Source organism: Lissotriton vulgaris, chromosome 8 (genome assembly GCF_964263255.1).
Source record: "Lissotriton vulgaris chromosome 8, aLisVul1.2, whole genome shotgun sequence".
Lineage (NCBI taxonomy): Eukaryota > Metazoa > Chordata > Amphibia > Caudata > Salamandridae > Lissotriton > Lissotriton vulgaris.
This window is the reverse complement of record NC_141696.1, coordinates 249,089,527-249,107,225: the sequence shown is the minus strand read 5'-3', so window position 1 is coordinate 249,107,225 and position 17,699 is coordinate 249,089,527. Positions and strand designations below refer to the sequence as shown.

Here is a 17,699-nt window from a genome sequence, read left to right as displayed (position 1 = left end):
TATGGACCCAACACTAGGCGGCGATCTATGCACAGATATGAATTCAGCAGCCCACATGCCTCTAACTAACTGATTTAAATTATGCCAGTTGATATCTGTTTATCTTGGTTTGAGGTTTCTCACTCATGTTGTAAAATAATCAATGCGATGAACACACAGACAAGACAAAGTAAAAACTGTTGTAAAGAAGTGGATTACCTCCATATTTTGCAGGTAATGTCAGAAATTTGAAAAGGATATGCAATCAAGGTTAACTTCCTCCAGTGATTAAGAGGATCAGAGAGGGACGACACACATTTATATACATCAGACTGTGTTATGATAGGACAATGGTTGTTATGGAGATTCACTCAGTGGTTTATGGGATATGTAGTCTTTACTGTTTTTTCTTACTTATGTTCTTCGAAGGCTGCTGAATTAATAAAAATGAAAACGAAAATGCTTAATCCTCGCCTCCTTTTCCTTAATAGAATTTAAACTTTCCTTCTTGTTAGCTAGGAAATTTTTCATAACAATCTCCAGGCTAGGATGAAGGCATGCCAGCGGTGAAGCATCCCAGAAGCTCTTTAACACCATGAAGGAGTGTGTGCCATTTACCACTGCAGCGCAAGGTAACGGGAAAGCCAAAACAATAAGGTGTAAGTTTTGGTGGACTCCTTGTAAGCTGGAGCTCGTTACCATATATTGCAAGAAGAGTCTTCACAAGTAGTAGTGAAACAGGTAAGTTTATTCAAATGAAGGGAGGCCATGACATGAGCAGGCAGCCTCATCTGATTAAGGGTAACATTCATCCCAACACCAGGAGACCAACAGAAATGTAACGTGGAATCCCAGTACAGGCAAGGGCGTGATAGAGAATACAACTAAACACAACTTAACATAACAAACATTACAAATGTGTAAATAAAGAAATAGCGTCACTTATTAAAGCCCTACAACAAAGTGCTGACTTGGGAATTCTTTTTGATAACGACATTACCCTGCTCCCCAAGTTGGTTTTAAATTATTATTTTTGTTTTTTACTTTTGGTGAGTTAGAGGAAGGTGTTCCCAAGTTTGCAGTCAAGACAAACAGCTGTGCATCGGGCCCTCTATCTTCACCCCATAGAGTCTCTGCTTTGGCACAGTTCATGCACAGGAAGATCTCCTTCATCCAGCTTAACGCGTTAAACACAAACTGATGTTCGGATGGACTTCTGTGCCTTTTCTAAGCAAATGTGACTTGTGTATCATTAGCATACCTTTGGATGATTACCTGGTATTGCTCAAGGAGGACTTCCATCAGGCATAAATAAATATTAATAAGCAAGGACAGGGAAAGCTCCTTGACGAACGTCATGTCGCTGAGTATGTGGATGATTCAATTGGCCAGATTCTGCCTTTCAAGTTTCAATCGATGAGGAATATATGACCCATTGCAATGTGGTTTAAGAGTCCAGTCCAGAGTTCAAGCATTTCCAGCAGTATAGTGTGGTCAATCGTATGAGCAATAGATCAAGGATAATTATCAGAATACAGATTTGTGTTGTGGAGAAGATGGTTAAGATTCATGTACACTTGCAATTGTCTTGTCACATCCCTTCTTAAAATTTTGCTAAGAAAGAGGAAGCTAGAAATAAAATATTAAATTACCAAATTTTTCCAGATCAGCAGATATTTTCTAAGAGGGTTGACTGATGGTGTGCTTTCAAAGGTATAGGGACACATCCTTTGCATAGCACACAGAATACCTACCAAATGAATAGCACTATTGTACATTCTTATAAATGTTAAATACCTCCCTTGCTCCTTAGATCTCCTGTTGTGAGATTTAGACACATGACAATATTACATGTCAACACATTTTCATGCAGGTCACATTTTTCAATAATGGAATTGTGCAACATTGCTCCATCCACCCTTTCACTTCCATCTAATATACGAGTATAACTTGGATGCTTTCATACGCAGGCTACTGTTTTCTTATTTTACTATTTAGTGGCCTGATGCCATCTGGAAAGCATGTTGGAGTGGTATAGATGCTTAGTTGGACACATTCACTTAAAAATCTCATTTTTTCTGTGAGGCTCAAAGGGAGAATCTTATTTATTTATTTAAGTTTTATATATCGCTGGCTAGACCCGGAGGTATCAGAGCACTTTACATAAGGTTCCACAAAATTACATCAATTACAAGTTACACCAGTTACAAGAGAACATTTCAAGAGCTTAGAAGGGTAAAGGGATGGGGCAAGGTGTAGGAGGGAGAAAGGGTGGAGATAGGATGGATGGAGAGACGAAGGAGAGTCTGCCCAAAGTCCGGCTGGGTAGGTGACCACTGCCAATGCTGGGGAATAAACTAACCTTGCAGCTTTTCCTAACCCCCCTTCCCCCTCGGGGACTATTTGGTTCCTATCCAGGCTTCCATAATGGCACCTCCTTGGATGCTACTTTCACGTACTGCAAGGCATGGATGTGAGGGCAGTGTAGGTATTGGCTGAAAAAACATTTTAGAAGCAAAGTAATTACCTTGTATGGGGGGAAGCTATGGTAAATATCCCACAATGAGCTAAAAGTTTCACACATGATACATTCAGAACAAATTACCGAGATGGTACTGCTTTCTGCTATGCAACAGTCTGATGGTTTAGTTGGGCTTGTTGTATCTAAGTGGCACTATATGCATACAGACTTACATCAGTCACTACATATTCTCTGCCAGCCATCTAATCCAAAAAACACAACCCAGAATCGTAGCCCAGTTTTTCTTAAATTTATTTATGTAACACAGTGTAGAAAGCTATCAGTTCATAAGCAATGATTCTGTACAATCATCCTGCAGAAACATTTTTTTTTAATTTAAAGTATCCCTGTTAATTTTTAACCAGCAGAGCACCTTTTCCTCCATGGAATTTTGCTCAGAATGAACAGGGACAAGTGGTAAAGATCAACCGCACGCGGAAAATAAAATAATTGTATCTTAAATCTTTCCGATGTCTAAGGTGTGCACATAAAACAGGCACAAAAAAACAAATGTGTATTCCCATGATTTTCTACATCACTGACACAGCAGAAGCAACAATCTGTACAATAATGCCACTGCAGAGAAAAATAATCTCAATAACTTGTATGGAATACTCTTTAAAAAATCTAGTCTTACTTTAAAATGCATAGTGATGTGAAAATAAAGGCGGCAAAGAGAAGCATCTAGAACCCCACATACACAGAATGCATCCCCAATCAATTTTTATAACGCATATTTGTATTAGGACTCCATTTGTCACATACCACAAGAATAATATACAACTGGCTAAGGAACTACATGATAAATAAGCAGAGGAGGAGAATCTATTCATGCACTATTGTTGCTGAATACAGCTAAACTCTTACAGTACACAAAAAACATTCATTAATTATGTCATGAAAAGACTGAACTGTAGAGAGAGAAAGAATACATTACTGATTTTATTAATTTATGTTCAGGCATCTACTTGTGTTACAGCACAGCTGTCAAAAGGCGGTAATGAGTAAATAATAAAACAGAGTGTTTTTGTTTCTCTCCCCGTTATTTCTTCTTATATATATATATTTAACCGAACACCGATGGGCAGTAACGCAATCATTTGCTGTCCAGCTCCGGAAGGGGAGGGGTTGTGCGCCGCTAGTTCTGCATTTGTTCAAAGAACTTGTACGTTGGATTCTCGTAGCCATTTTGCTGCATCTTAGAAAGGTGGCGCTCTTCAGGAGTCACAGCGGCATCAACCTATGGGGTAAAATGTAACAAAATGTCAAACGTTGTACAACAGTAAGAACTGTGTCAATTTCCAACCTTGCACAAAGACAGAGATAGTCTATAAAATACAAATAGGAAACCTCCCCCTGGTCTTAAATCGCTGGCTTGTATTGGCATTTGATTATGAATACGTTAGATATGGTACTATATGTTCTAATATACCACTGTGTAGACTAGTTTGTTTATTGCACCAAAAGTATATTTACATGCATAAAATACTCATTTAGCATTTAGGAGATTTTAAATAGATATAACATCCTCAGACGATGATTCTGCAACTTATTTTTTAAAAACTAGGTTTGATAAAATGTCCGAAACAGAAACCGAAATTATCAGTGCCATCCTAAAAACTGCCATTTGGATGGATGGGAACGGCGCAGAGGCACCTGGTGGTATTGTTAGTTTGTACTGTCCCCACCATGCTTTCACTTCATGACAAATGCACAGTCACCGCGCATCTGTGGTGTCACAGGCCTATTACATAGAAACACTGTGGAACGGTGGGTCCTTGACATCTCTCGTGATCGAAGACAGCCGAAGGCCAAAACCAGGCAATGTGAAGCAACAATCCCGGCCCCTCGACTGGGAGCAGTGATGATGGTAATGCTGGTGTCAACAATGCTCGAATACAGGCGAGTAAGGGAGTCAAGTGGGGGTTGGGTTGCAGCACTGGCATGGGATCTGTGCCACTGCATAGTCATTGACCCTGCAGCACACTTGTATCAACCTAGATTCATGAGAGGGCTTGCGATTCCGGGTGGTTCAGAGTTCTCAAAGTTGTAGAAAGGCATCACGCAACTTTGCTTTAACATGCCTTATTTCTAAGAGTTGTTTTTCACACTTTTGTATGTTATTGTTATAAGTCCACCTTCGCATTCAAACTTTTTGCGCATATCTAAAGGTGGTTGATTTGATTATTTCTTTATAGAGTGCAACACCCTCAGTGGGTGCTTAGTGCTGCAAACCTAAAAGAAACAACGATGAAGCCAGAAATGCAGAGGAAGGGATACCGAGTGCCTCAGTCATTTGATCAGTGAAGTCTTAATTGCGTAGATAGTTCATAAAGATAAGGGGCACTCCTACTAGAGTCCAGAGGCTTGATAATAAAAAGTACCACCCACCCTCCCTTGTGGAGCTGACCTATTCTGGGTATCTTCTGTAGCAATTGGCCTGCTGATTTCCTCGTCCTGCTTCAGCTGAAGATTGGAAGTGAAAAGAGGTCTCCCTGAAATAGTTTTTGTGAGCGAGGCACAGGACCAGGGGACAGGACCAGGAACCTGATTCCCCTGGTCCACAAGCAGCCACCGTCTAGCTGTTGAGCTATGGTCATGTTTTCTCAGGTTGTCTATGCGCAAACTTCCTGCAGACCAATATATAGTGCATGCCAATAATCTAGTCTATGTTGTAGGCAGATACTATGGCTGGCAGGGTATTTCTAGGGAGAAAAGCACATTGGTTTCCAATTTCTTTTAAAAGGATGCAACATGTACTGATGAACAAAGTAATATGGTGCTCAAAGGATAGATTCTCACCATTCATTGCTCCCAGAGATTTAATATTGCTAGCAGGTGATCGTGGCTTACGCACCAATGGGGCAGAGAGACTTGTTTTGACAGTATCTCTGTCCAGCAGTAATATGTCAGTTTTGATGGTCCATTTGTATGACCATCTAATTGTCTCCCATGCAGAAAGCCACACATCAACATTATTAGAGGATAATTAAAAGCAGAGGTTACACACAGAAGTTAAATGTTGGGGCAGCGAGGGCCCTTGAGCTACTCTTCAACTAATCAGAACCCTTGGGGGAGGGAATGAAAGGTGGCAAGTATTAGTGCTGCAGAAGCTCCAGTCAGAAAGGAACTAAACCAGTTCTAAACCTTGCCCTATAACACTGCATCAGCTAGCCTTTTCAGAAGCACCTAGTGATCACTTGCCCTAACATCTAAGCCCTGAAATCCCTGCACATCTCTTACCTTTCTCTCCTTCCGTAGCGCCTTGATACCCCTGGGCTAAGTTCACGCTCTATAAAATTTAGAACCATTCATCTACTATGTCAAATACAGTGGAGAGGTCCAGGAGCTAGACTCCGACTGCATTATCTTCCCAAAGGATACTTCCCATTTCATCTGTCATGGTGACTTACGCTTCAGTGCCTCTGCATGGGCATAAGCCCATGTACCAGCCATCTGGCAGATTGCCTTCTTCAAGCAACTCCAACATTTGATTACCGGCTAGTTTCTCCAGAATCTTATTAATCACCCATAACGGAGTAATGGGTGGTCAATAATTTTTGTCTCTAAGATAACCAGTTTTTTGTTTTTAAAGGACACCACTACTTGCTACCAAGGCTTTAATATAGTGCATGATGGGAAGGAGAGGTTAAACAGTTCATTGACCTTACTTGATAAGAGCGGAGAAATTAAAGTACAGCCAGAGTATTGGAGAACCACATTTTATAGAAGAAAGATATGGACGTTCCTCCTTCGCCTTTACTGGTCTGAAGATAGATCAAACTTATTTGCAATACTCCTGAATGACAGGTTGAGAATTCCCACTGTGGACTATATATTGTTTTTAATTTTCCCGTACAAGGCATAATTTTTTGAGAGAAGAAATCTGCTAAACTTTGATAGGTTCAGCATATTGGGTATGGTACCCAAGAGGCTAGGTAAGATGTACATTTTCTGATCATTGTGTATAATGGACAGGACTAGATTTTTTTTAATTTGACAACTTAGGAACTGACATTTGGTTGTCATAACTGAGTGCCTGTAGGCTTATAACTTAAGCTTGTCCTAGCGGCGTCAGCACAAGATCATAAAAGTTTGCAGTAGAATCTAAAGCACAAGTTACTTACCTTAGGTAACGATATATCTGTAAGAAACATTAGTTAGATTCCTTACCTTAGAATATCCCCAGGCGTTAGTCTGGATATGGAAAGATTTTTCGTCAGTAGTACCCCTGCTCATCGGTAGGAGTCGTCTGAGGCTCCACGTCCGTCGTCGGCGTCGCGATCGCCGGGATGACGTCGTCAGAGTACTTAGATGCCGCCCTCGCGCGCTGATGTCAGTTCTGTACATAGCTTTCCGTGCCAGGAATGCAGAGTCATGCAAGAAACCGACACTGGTGCTATGAAACTAGGGCCCTGAAAGGGATGACCTTAACCCTCGATATCGGTTTGCAGAATGTGGCGGATGGGTGTGGCAGTAAGAAATCTAACCAACTAATGTTTCTTAGAGATATATCGTTACCGAAGGTAAGTAACTTGTGCATCTGAACGAAACACGTTAGTTAGATTCCTTACCTTAGAATAGATACCCCAGCAATACCAACCCCGGTGGTGGGTCTGCGAACCAAGATCACACCAGGAAGTCCTGGAGAACTGAATGGCCAAAGAAGCCTTCTCTCCTGACTTGGCTGTCCAGGCAGTAATGCTTGGTAAATGTGTGCAGCGAGGCCCCCGTAGCTGCCTGACAAATGTCCTGCTGTCATGTTTTCCCCACACATGCCATCCTCTGACCACTGCGCATTCCTGAACTGGCGTGAACGGCGCCTCCATCGGATCGGGACCACAACTACCAGCAGGCCTAGCGAGAGGATCGCGGGCCGGAAACGCCTTCTTAAGCGTACCTCAGCTGGGACGCAGCGTCGGATATTCTGGATCATTGCCGACTTCTGCCTGCCATCGCTGGACCCGGTAGCAGAGTGTCTTGTCTTCCGATGCAGACCGGCGGACCGTGGCGGAGGTAAGACTGAGAGCGGAGCTAGCTGCCCCTGTTTGTTGTTTCCATTGAAGCCCTCCTTGGACCCCACCGCCTTGGCCAGTTACAGACCCATTGCTTGTCTCCCCTTTCCTGCCAAAATTTGCGAAGCTCTGATGAATAAACAACTCTCAGAGTTCGTCGACACTCACCAACTTCTAGACGAAACGCAGTTTGGCTTCAGGAAAGGACATGGAACGGAGACCGCTCTAATAAAAGCCTCAGATGAGATTAGAGCCATTATGGACCAGGGAGGTGTGGCCATTCTGATTCTCCTGTATCTGTCCGCAGCATTTGACACGGTCGACCATGCTATTCTGGTCGACCGTGTCACAGCTCTGGGGATAAACGATACGGCTAGAGACCTTATTTCATCCTTCCTGGCCGACCGCACCAAGACAGTCAAGTTGGGTAATTTCTATTCTCCCGTCTCGGCACTACCTTGTGGAGTACCACAGGGCTCCTCGCTAAGTCCCACGTTATTTAACATCTACGTAGCGGACTTAGCGAGGGTAATAAAGGCCCATGGGGTGCGATTAACATCCTATGCAGACGACACCCAACTGGTGCTGGCGATCCACAAGAATGGCACAGCGGTGGCAGCCAATTTCCAGGAGGCTATGCTTGCTGTTAGTATGTGGATGTCCTCCAATTGCCTGAGGCTTAACTCGGACAAAACCGAGGTTATGACCTTTGGCAATCTTTCCCCAGAATGGTCCCCCATTTGGTGGCCCAACCACCTGGGCCCTCCACCTGTCCCAGTGGAAAAGGCGAGGAATCTGGGAGTCATCTTCGACAGCAAGTTAACATTCAACCTTCATGTCAACAAGGTTGTCTCCTCTGCTTTCTTTATTTTAAAGAAAATTAAGAAACTGCTGCCTTACCTTCCCATCTCAGCTGGGAAGACCCTAGTCACCACCTTGGTATTCTCCAAATCCGATTACGGAAATGCCCTTTTTCTCAACTCTCAGAAACTTGTGTTGTCTAAGCTACAGTCTATGCAGAACGCGGCTGCTAGAATTCTCTTAGACATTCCTCGCCGCCAGCCTACTACTCTCGCCATTCGTCAGCTTCATTGGCTCAGAGTAGAGAGCCGAATTAAATTCAAGGCCCTCTGCATTGCCTATAAGGCAGTGCATGGCGTCGGACCCAAGTTTCTGACTGAGGCATTTCAGCTGTACACCCCTAAAAGGCTGCTGAGATCTGCTAACACCTGCCTCCTACCGGTACCTCGTACAAGAACGGCAACTTGGGGAGATAGACGCTTTCTGGTTGCTACACCAAAACTCTGGAACCTTCTGCCATTAAGTATCAAAAACGCCCCCAACCTGATGAGCTCCCGGAGGCTCTTAAAGACATGGCTGTTTAACCAGTGAATTCTGTTGTTGCGGTCCTGCTAGCCCACACATGCGCCGAGACACCTTCGGGTAATTGTTTGCGCAATAAAAATTCCAAAAATAAATAAATAAATAAATTGATTCGATAGCTGAGACGCACACCACGGAGGTATTTGCCGCGTCTCAGCTGAGGAGCGCGGAAAGTGCTGGTCTCCGCAGTTGGGAAACGGAGGCATGATTAGAGCGGTTGCTCTCTGCCCTCGTTTGTAGTTCCACAGCAGTTTAGCTGAGACGCACACCACGGAGGTGTTTGCCACGTCTCAGCTGTATAACACGAAGAGTGCCTTCTTAAGTCATAGCGGGTACGGAGCAAGGTCGAGCGGCTGGTCTCTGTTCACAGTAATTCCCCGTTAAAACATCCATAGCATCATCAAACAGAGTCGCACACCAAGGAGGTGTTTGCCGCGTCTCTGTTCAAAGACTCAAGAGGCTGCGCGCTGGTCACATATCGAAATCCTGGTGTCAGTCTTTACGCAGAGAAGGTAGAGCGGCTGCTCCCTTGCTCTAATCGCGAACTCGTGGTTGAGTGCCCGGCTGGACATTTCCAGGTTCGTTGATACATTAATCAAACACCTATAGAGCCCAGATAGTGGACCAGGAGCATCCTACTTGTCTGTATTCCCTTAGCAGCAGCCGAACAGCGTTGTCGGCCGTTTCTTAGCACAGTGCCCTCCGTTGGCGAATACCGGAACCGGTGTTCATGTGGAGGACGGTAAGAGCCTTAGCTGCTAAATGGTATAGTTGGCAATTACTTTCAAGTCCAGTATGAGTTAATACTCGGTTTATTGCTTTTGTTTCCTTAATAAATACTACTTCAGCCATACCAGTCTGTTTCTCTTGTTCTATCTGGGCCTTCCCTGATCCCGGGAATATCAGGGCGTTACACCTGCAGAGGGACTCCCCGTCCCAAGGCGGTAGTAGCCGCTGTGGCCAGAGTGGAATGGGCCCGCAGCCCCACAGGAGGATCCTTCTTAGCCAAGGAATAACAGACCTTAATGCACAAAATGACCCACCGAGAGATGGTTCGCTTGTGCACTGCCTGCCCCTTCTTAGCGCCCACGTAGCCAACGAAGAGTTGGTCGCCCACCCGGTACTGTTTTGTGCGATCCAGATAAAAGGAGAGCGCACGTTTTGGGTCCAGACGGTGGAGCCTCTCTTCCTCGTTCCAAGGATGCAGAGGCGACAAGAAGGTGGGTAAGGTAATGGACTGCCCGATGTGAAAGGCAGTAACCACCTTAGGAAGAAAAGTAGGGCGAGTCCTCAGAACAAACTTGTCCGGGTGAACAGAGGAAAGGAGGTTTAGAAGAAAGAGCCTGGAGCTCACTCACTCTTCTGGCAGCGGTGATGGCAACCAGGAAAGCAGTCTTGAGAGTCAGAAGACGAAGAGGACAGTTATGAAGTGGGTCAAAGGAAGCACACATCAGATAAGTTAACACCAGATTCAACTCCCACTGAGGCATTACAAAGGGAACAGGAGGAAACATGTGAGTAATGCCTTTCAAGAATCTATTTACAGCAGGAGACTTGAAAAGAGAAGGCTGATCAGGAAGCCTCAAGAAGGCTGAAACAGCTCAAAGATATCCCTGGATGGTGCCCAGAGCAGAGCACTGCTGGGCCAGAGAAAGAAGAAAGAGGAGAACCTCAGAAAGAGGGGCGGAAAGGGGATCCACAGCCTTTGCTGTGCACCATGCCACAAATTTGTTCCACCTGCAGGCATAAACTGTTTTACTGGAGGGACGCCTGGCTGCCAGAATGACATCACAGACTTAAGGAGGCAAGTCAAATGGCATCAACTGCTGCTGCTCAATCTCCACACATGGAGGTGGAGGCTAGACCGGTTCGGGTGGAGGACAGTCCCTTGCTGTTGCGACAGAAGGTCCTCCTGAAGAGGCAGTCGAATCGTTGGATCGATTGACAGACGGAGTAGCTCGGGATATCAGTATCTTCGTGCCCAATCCGGAGCCACAAGGATGACTTGAGCCTGGTCGCGCCTGATCTTCTTCAGCACTCTGGGCAGAATTGGTTTAGGCGGATAGCTTATAACAGACCGCAACTCCACTCGAGATGAAAAGCGTCTCAGAGTGAGTGCCGCCTTGGAAATTCTAATGGGCAGAACTGATGACATTGAGCGTTCTCTTCGGTGGCGAATAGATCTAACCAAGGCTCTCCCCACTGCCAAAAGAGAGCTTGCACCACGTCCGAGTTCAGACGCCACTCGTGATCCAGTATACACCGACGGCTGAGTTCGTTCGCTCAGCCGGTCAGAGAGCCCGCCAGGTGTTGAACCAACAGGGCGCTGCCCTGATGTTCCAGCCATGTCCAGAGGCCAGAACCTCCTGACAAAGGGTCCATGACCCCACCACGCATGTTGCAATACCACATGGCAGTGGTGTTGTCTGTGAAAACCTGCACTACACTTCCCCGGACAGAGGGAAGGAATGCCTTCAGTGCAAGCCGGATCGCCCGCAGCTCCAAAAAGTTGATATGGAGCCGGGACTCCACCAGAGACCTCTGATCTCCGCCTCTCCCATGTGGCCCCCATCCCAGGAGGGACGCATTAGTCACCACTACGTGCTCCGGTTGGGGTAGAGAGAGGGATCTGCCACTGACCCAATCGCGGTCCGTGAGCCACCACTGCAACTGTTTTGCAGTGCCCTCCGTGATCAGGACATGGTCGGACAGGTTGCCCAGACATTGAGCCCACTGGAACGTCAGGTCCCACTGCAGAGCCCGCATCCGCCACCTGGCGTGATGTACCAGCAGGATGCAGGAGGCCATCAGACTCAGCAGCCATAAGGCCATCCTGACCGAAACTCGGGATAAAGGCTGAAAGATCTGAATCAGAGCCTGAATATCCCGAACCAGCTGTTGGTGAGGTTGAAGGGGAGCACGGTAAACTGAAAGTGCTCATGGCCTACAGTGAACCGCAAGTAACGCTGGTGGGCCAGCAGGACGGGGATGTGGAAATAAGTATCCTGCAAGTCCAATGCTATCATCCAGTCTCCAGGGTCTAGGGCAGCCGGAACCTGGGCTAATGTCAGCATCTTGAACTTCTCCTTCCGGAGGAAGGCGTTGACGCTCCTGAAGTCCAAGATAGGGCGTAGGCCCCCTTTGCCCTTCTTGGGAACCAGAAAGTAGTGGTAAATAACAACCCTTTCCTACTTCTGGGCCAGGAACGCGCTCAATGGCCCCCTTGGCCAAGAGGTCTGTAACTTCCTCCTGCAGAAGTTGCAAGTGATCCCCCGACATGTGGTGGTACTGCGGTGGCATGGCTGGAGGGGTCGCCTCGAAGGGGAGGGATTTGCCCTTTCGGACGATTTGCAGCACCCACCTGTCCAAAGTGATGGTACGCCAGTGGTGCAGGTGATGGCAAACTCTGCCTCCTACTGGCGTGGAATGGGCTTGAAAGCTCGGACTAGGAAGGCTTTGAGGCAGATGCTGCGGGAGCGGATGTGGACTGACGGGCTCTCTGTCCCCCTGCTCTGTCACAGTAGAATCCACGTCCGCAACCGCGTTGAGGCTGGTTCTGCGGCCTGTGGCTGGACGAACGTGCGGGGGCGCCTCTTCCTTGGCCACGAAAGGGGCGAAAAGCAGAAGTTTGCTGGCGCTGGGCCGACAGACCAAAGGACTTGGCCGTAGCCCTGGAGTCCTTAAAGCGCACCAGCACGCTATCTGCTTTGTTGCCAAAAAGGCGACGGCCATCAAAGGGCATTGCGATGAGAGTGCTCTGGACATCACCTGAAAAGTTTATGGACCTCATCCAGGTGTGACCACAAATCGCCATTGTCGTTGCAATCGCTCTGCCCAGCGAGTCAGTCGTGTCAAGTCCACATCTAATGGAATGCCGTGCTGCATCTCGCCCCTCAGCAACAGCCTGGGCGAGCAGTGTCCTGGCCTCCTCTGGACACTGGGGCAGCACATCCGCCACTGTATCCCACAGAGAGTGGGTGTAACGGTCCAAAAGACATGCAGTATTAATGGACCGCAACCCTGATCCATCCTTTTGGATTCCCAATCCGGAGGTGCGGACGGGAAGGCGGTTTGGGACGTGGAGGCCTGGATAACTAGACTCTCAGGGGTGGGGTGTACGGACAGAAAGCAGTTGTCGCCCGGAGCTGAGCGTTGGCGTCGGGCTGCATTCCGATCCACAGGAGAGACTGTGGAGGGCTAGGACCAAGTGCCCATCAGAACGTCAGTGAGGGCCTCATTAAACTGCAGCAGCGGCTACCAAGAGCTTACTGGCAGTTGATCACCTCAGGGAAGAGGTTAGCCCTCATGGCCGCTGCACGTAGCTCCAGGCGCAAAGCCTTGGCCGCCTTGTGCAGCACCACAGCATAAGTAGCACCCTCCTCCGTAGCCACAGAGGGAGGAGAGATTAAACCAGTGTCAGGCGAAGTGTCTAGACCACTGGCCTCCCCCAGCTCATCCGCCCAGTCCTGACTTAACTGGCACTGCTGTGCCAGAGGGTCCTCACACCCCTCCCAGTCCTCCCCTTCATCTGTGTCCTGGTAAACAGGCAGAAATGACAGAGCCGGGTCATAGGCGAAGGGCTCACCCATCGACGCCGGAGACGGCGATGAGTGGGGCCGTTCCAACGCGGGACCTGGACTAGGGCTGAAACCAGGGACATAGTCGTCCAAGGACGGTGCCGGGAACGACACCATGGGGGTCGGTGCCAGCGGAGGAGTCGTGAGGTTAACTGGCGTCTACCGGGATCCAGGCCTGGATCCCACGGGGGCCTGCAGCTTTGGGACTGAAGTTGACGACGGCACCTGGGCCGAAGCCGACGGCTCGCTAGGACCCCCAGTCGGACCTGCGGGGCCCGGAGGCGCGCCAGCAGTCCTCGATGGCGGAAAGAGCGTCCTCATGGCCACAAGGAAGTCTTGAATCTCGCCCTGAGTCGCATGAAGCCCAGGGACCGGTGGGAGTGGGGCCTGATGCGACTCCTGTGGCTCAGGCAGAGCCGCGTGGGTGGTGCCACCCGAACCCTCGACAGAGTTGCACGGCCGGCGAGGGGAGTCAGAAGATTCGCTTCTTCGACTTCTTTTTGCCATGCCTTGACTTACCTGAGTGCGAGGACTTGGATCCCGACTAGCGGTGAGGACTGCGGCTCCGCGACCGGCCCCGGACTTCCTCCTCGACTGGGACCTCGAGCGGCACAGAGCCGACTGCAGGATATCGAGGAGCTTGCGGGACCGCTCCTGCTTAGCTTTCGACTTCAAGGCCTGGTAGTCGGGGCACGACTTGTCATCGTGGTCGGCCCCAAGACAGTAGAGACACTGATGGACAAAAAGTCCAAAAAGTTAGTCAAAAAATGACTAAGGTACGCTCATCCGGATCTGAGCTTGCTGGCACGGAAAAAAGAAGAACTGACGTTAGCGCGTGAGGGCGGCGTCTAAGTACTCCAACGAAGTCATGCCGGCGATCACGACGCCGAACGTGGAGCCGCAGACGACGCCTACCGATGCGCAGCGGTATGCTGACGAAAAATCTTTCTGGATCTAGCCTGACGCCTGGGGATATTCCAAGGTAAGGAATTTAACTAACGTGTTTCTTTCAGATTTTATATGCAGAGCTCAACTAATTCCAATACACTGGTTAACTCTGTGTCCCATCCTCTACACTAATGCCCCCGGTGAGTTGTAGTACTTAGGCCACTGAGAAGGAGTGAGTGCCCTCAGAAGCTAGATACACGAGTTGAGTCGTTAGTTTGTATAGACAGGTTGCAAGGAACACAATGGAAGTCCATTGAGTTTGCACATTTTTCTGCAAGCTTCCCAAGTCAAACATTGGGTTCACAAAAGAGCTTACTGTTCTGCCCTTAGCACTGTGGAACATGCAAAAGAGCAATGCCCCACAACTGCTAAAAAAAATAGATCTGTCAAAACATAAGATCACTGGACAAAACAGAGCTTTGCCTGCTCCACTGAGCCTACCGACTGTCTCAATCACAGGTTATTTTAGGCTACTCAGAAGACCACAAGTGATGACCGGGGACTACAAAACTTTTCTGAACACTTGCATACAAGTTTAATAATGGACTAAAATAAATGGGCTAAAAATAATTTAAGAACCTCTCATCTGTACTGTTTATGTCCCTCCCTCAATTAACTCATTGTAGGACTGTTAACAATTTCCACTAATAAATATTGTGGTATCAGCGAAAGGTTGTTGCTCTGCTCCACCATTCCCTGCCCTCAACATTGATGCCTTTGCCCTGATATTTAGATCCCATTCCTGAGCCATTAATAAACTCTTGCAGGGATTTGTAATCAAATATTATATTGAGACTACTCCCCATCTCCCTGTTACAGTTCGAGGTTTGGAAATATCCTGGGATCCAACCTGTTCTTGTCATCATGGTGCAAGCCAGGTAGGTCTGAAGCACTGGCCCGAAGTCCATCGTTCATACAGATTATCGATTAAGAAAAACATGGAGCTTTTCCTCTTGCAGCTAATTTAAGAACTGAATACACTGGGATCTGACTCTGTAGTTTTATGTTTTATTATTATTCTCCCATCCTGCATTGTCACTCCCCTTTATAGAGCTGTCTCATAGGAACATTAAAGACCTGTTCTTTACATCATTCCAATGCTCCACATTCCTGCATTTTGAGCAACTGCCCCTTAAATGAATTGCAATTTTCTCACAAAGGCAAAAGAGCTGTCAAACTCAAACAAAAGGCAAAAACATTCCCAGTCAATATAATCCCACCTGTTGAGCACACAAATGACACAAATGCATGCTTCCGACACAATGCTGCCAAAGATTGTGTGTGATTAGTGTGCCATACTGTGTCTGAGGTAGAAACCTACTACGACCTCCTTGGATAAGCTTTGTCTCCTAGGTCTAGATAGCTTTGGACTGTAAAGTGTACAATGGTATTATCCTAGTTGTTGAAATGCTAGGGCACCATTTGTAAATGAGAGTAGACGCCATGCTAATGCAGTGTATAAAATGGCATCAGAAAATACAGAGGATTAAAAAAATAAGCATGGACAATCCATCAGAGGACGACTAACCTCTGCTCACCTATGAGGCAAACTGCTGGCATTTGCCCTTGAAGGTAAGGAGGGTGGTTGGTTTTCAGGAAATGTTAAGTGCCGGAAAACAGCTAGGGGACTAGGTCAAGTTCCCACTGGGATGTAATGAATTTTTTCCTTCATATTTGTAGCCCTTCAATATGTACGGCCATATGGAGGTGTGGCGGCATATGGCGGCCTTTCAAAACTCCACAGGCAAATAGCAAATGTGATGGGACTAGACACATAACTGGAGAACAGAGACCGACTTTCGTGAGATAGAGAGCGGAAGGAAGACAGTGAGACCTGCTTATTGAGATACATTGATCTGCCCGAGGCTGCAGTTTGAGAGCCCACAGTTGTATCCTCATTAAACGGATAGTCTTTCCACAGAGCGATGCAAAGGTTTTGGATCCAAGATATACTTTTTAGATTTGTTTACATCTTGTTCACCTAAAAAGAGTTACGGAAACACATGTAAAAGACTGCAGAATATGTCCAGGTTGCAGCTGAAAATGTTTAATTTATGTTAACTACATATGCCCAGGAACAGACCAGCCAAATTACGAAACCAAGACTGTTGACGCTTTTCTGGAGTATAAATTGAATTCCAAGTCGAAACTCTTACAGGGGCTGCGACATGTTGTACAGAGATTTACACAAGAACTCCTACATATTTGCAAAAACAAATGCACAAAAATGGGCTGCTGACCCTGCAAAATGTACTACCAGAAATGGGTAGAAAACGGAGACACAATGTTTTGTACCATGCACACAATCTCCTAACAGACTGACAACCAACTCTTCATATCCCAGTACACACTGAACCCAAGCAGGCAAGGCAGATAACATTGAAGCAACCTTTAAGTGAACTGTCTGAATACAATTACTATGCCCGGCCTGTGGCTGCAACAAATTCGATATGATCCAAAGTGACAAAAAGCTGAATCTCATACGCCTCGCTGAGGGAAGGTGTCTGGTATTTTCTGCTCCACTGCACCTTATTCTTGAGATAAGGCTTATGCATGAGACAGTTGCACATTGCAAAGAGTCATAGCTAAATAAAACCACAAGGCTTTCGCGGATTCTGAGGTTGTGCGATGAATCAATCAATCCATGTCCTCTTGTGCTACTTTAATTGAACATCTTGCTCTACTTGCTTTCAGAATCTGTAAAAGCAATGCAGTCATGGGGATTGATCAACACTTCAGCAGCCATGGCCTTCAAATGTAAAAAAAATAATAATAAAAAAGAAAACTGTTAAAACCCGGCGATTCTTTGTGAATGCAAAGTACTGTGTGGGCTTTTGATGTACTCAAGGCACCTTTAAACCAAGAATGAACAAAGCAAGGAACAGCTGTTGCCTAGTACAAGGAAAAAAATGGTCTTTCATCTCATCGCAAAAACAGACACTAAGCACAGCTGCCTAGAGCCACACTCGGTCATCAGAGGTAAGACGACACTGGTGAATCGAACATCCAAGCGTCTTCTGCTGCTAGACTGGAATACCCAAGACACCACTTCTGCAGCAGAAATTGCCAGGGAGCAAGTGCATGATTCCGTACTTTTCATTTCTAAATTGCTGGTCCTTTTTTTAAAATTTTACTGTGCCTCTCGCTTTTCAGCAACCATACTTGTAGATTTTTGGTATGAAATCCACCAGGGATTGGTTGTTAAGGTAACAGACTTGAATCAATACACCTTTGATGGAGGCTTGGCATTCGGAAAGAACCAGGGCCTCTTGTATG

At 46.7% G+C, this 17,699-nt stretch overlaps 1 protein-coding gene across 4 annotated transcripts in view; it reads right to left on the bottom strand.

Moving 5' to 3' along the window:
* Nucleotides 1–2,735: 2,735 nt before the first annotated feature.
* APP (amyloid beta precursor protein) overlaps nucleotides 2,736–17,699 on the bottom strand; it is a 484,182-nt gene continuing 469,218 nt past the window's right edge. For all 4 annotated transcript variants that reach the window (XM_086934030.1, XM_086934028.1, XM_086934029.1 and 1 more), the window contains one exon: nucleotides 2,736–3,740. In XM_086934030.1, the coding sequence (XP_086790156.1) occupies nucleotides 3,639–3,740 (102 nt within the window). In that variant the 3' untranslated portion in view covers nucleotides 2,736–3,638. The remainder of the gene's footprint in view (nucleotides 3,741–17,699) is intronic.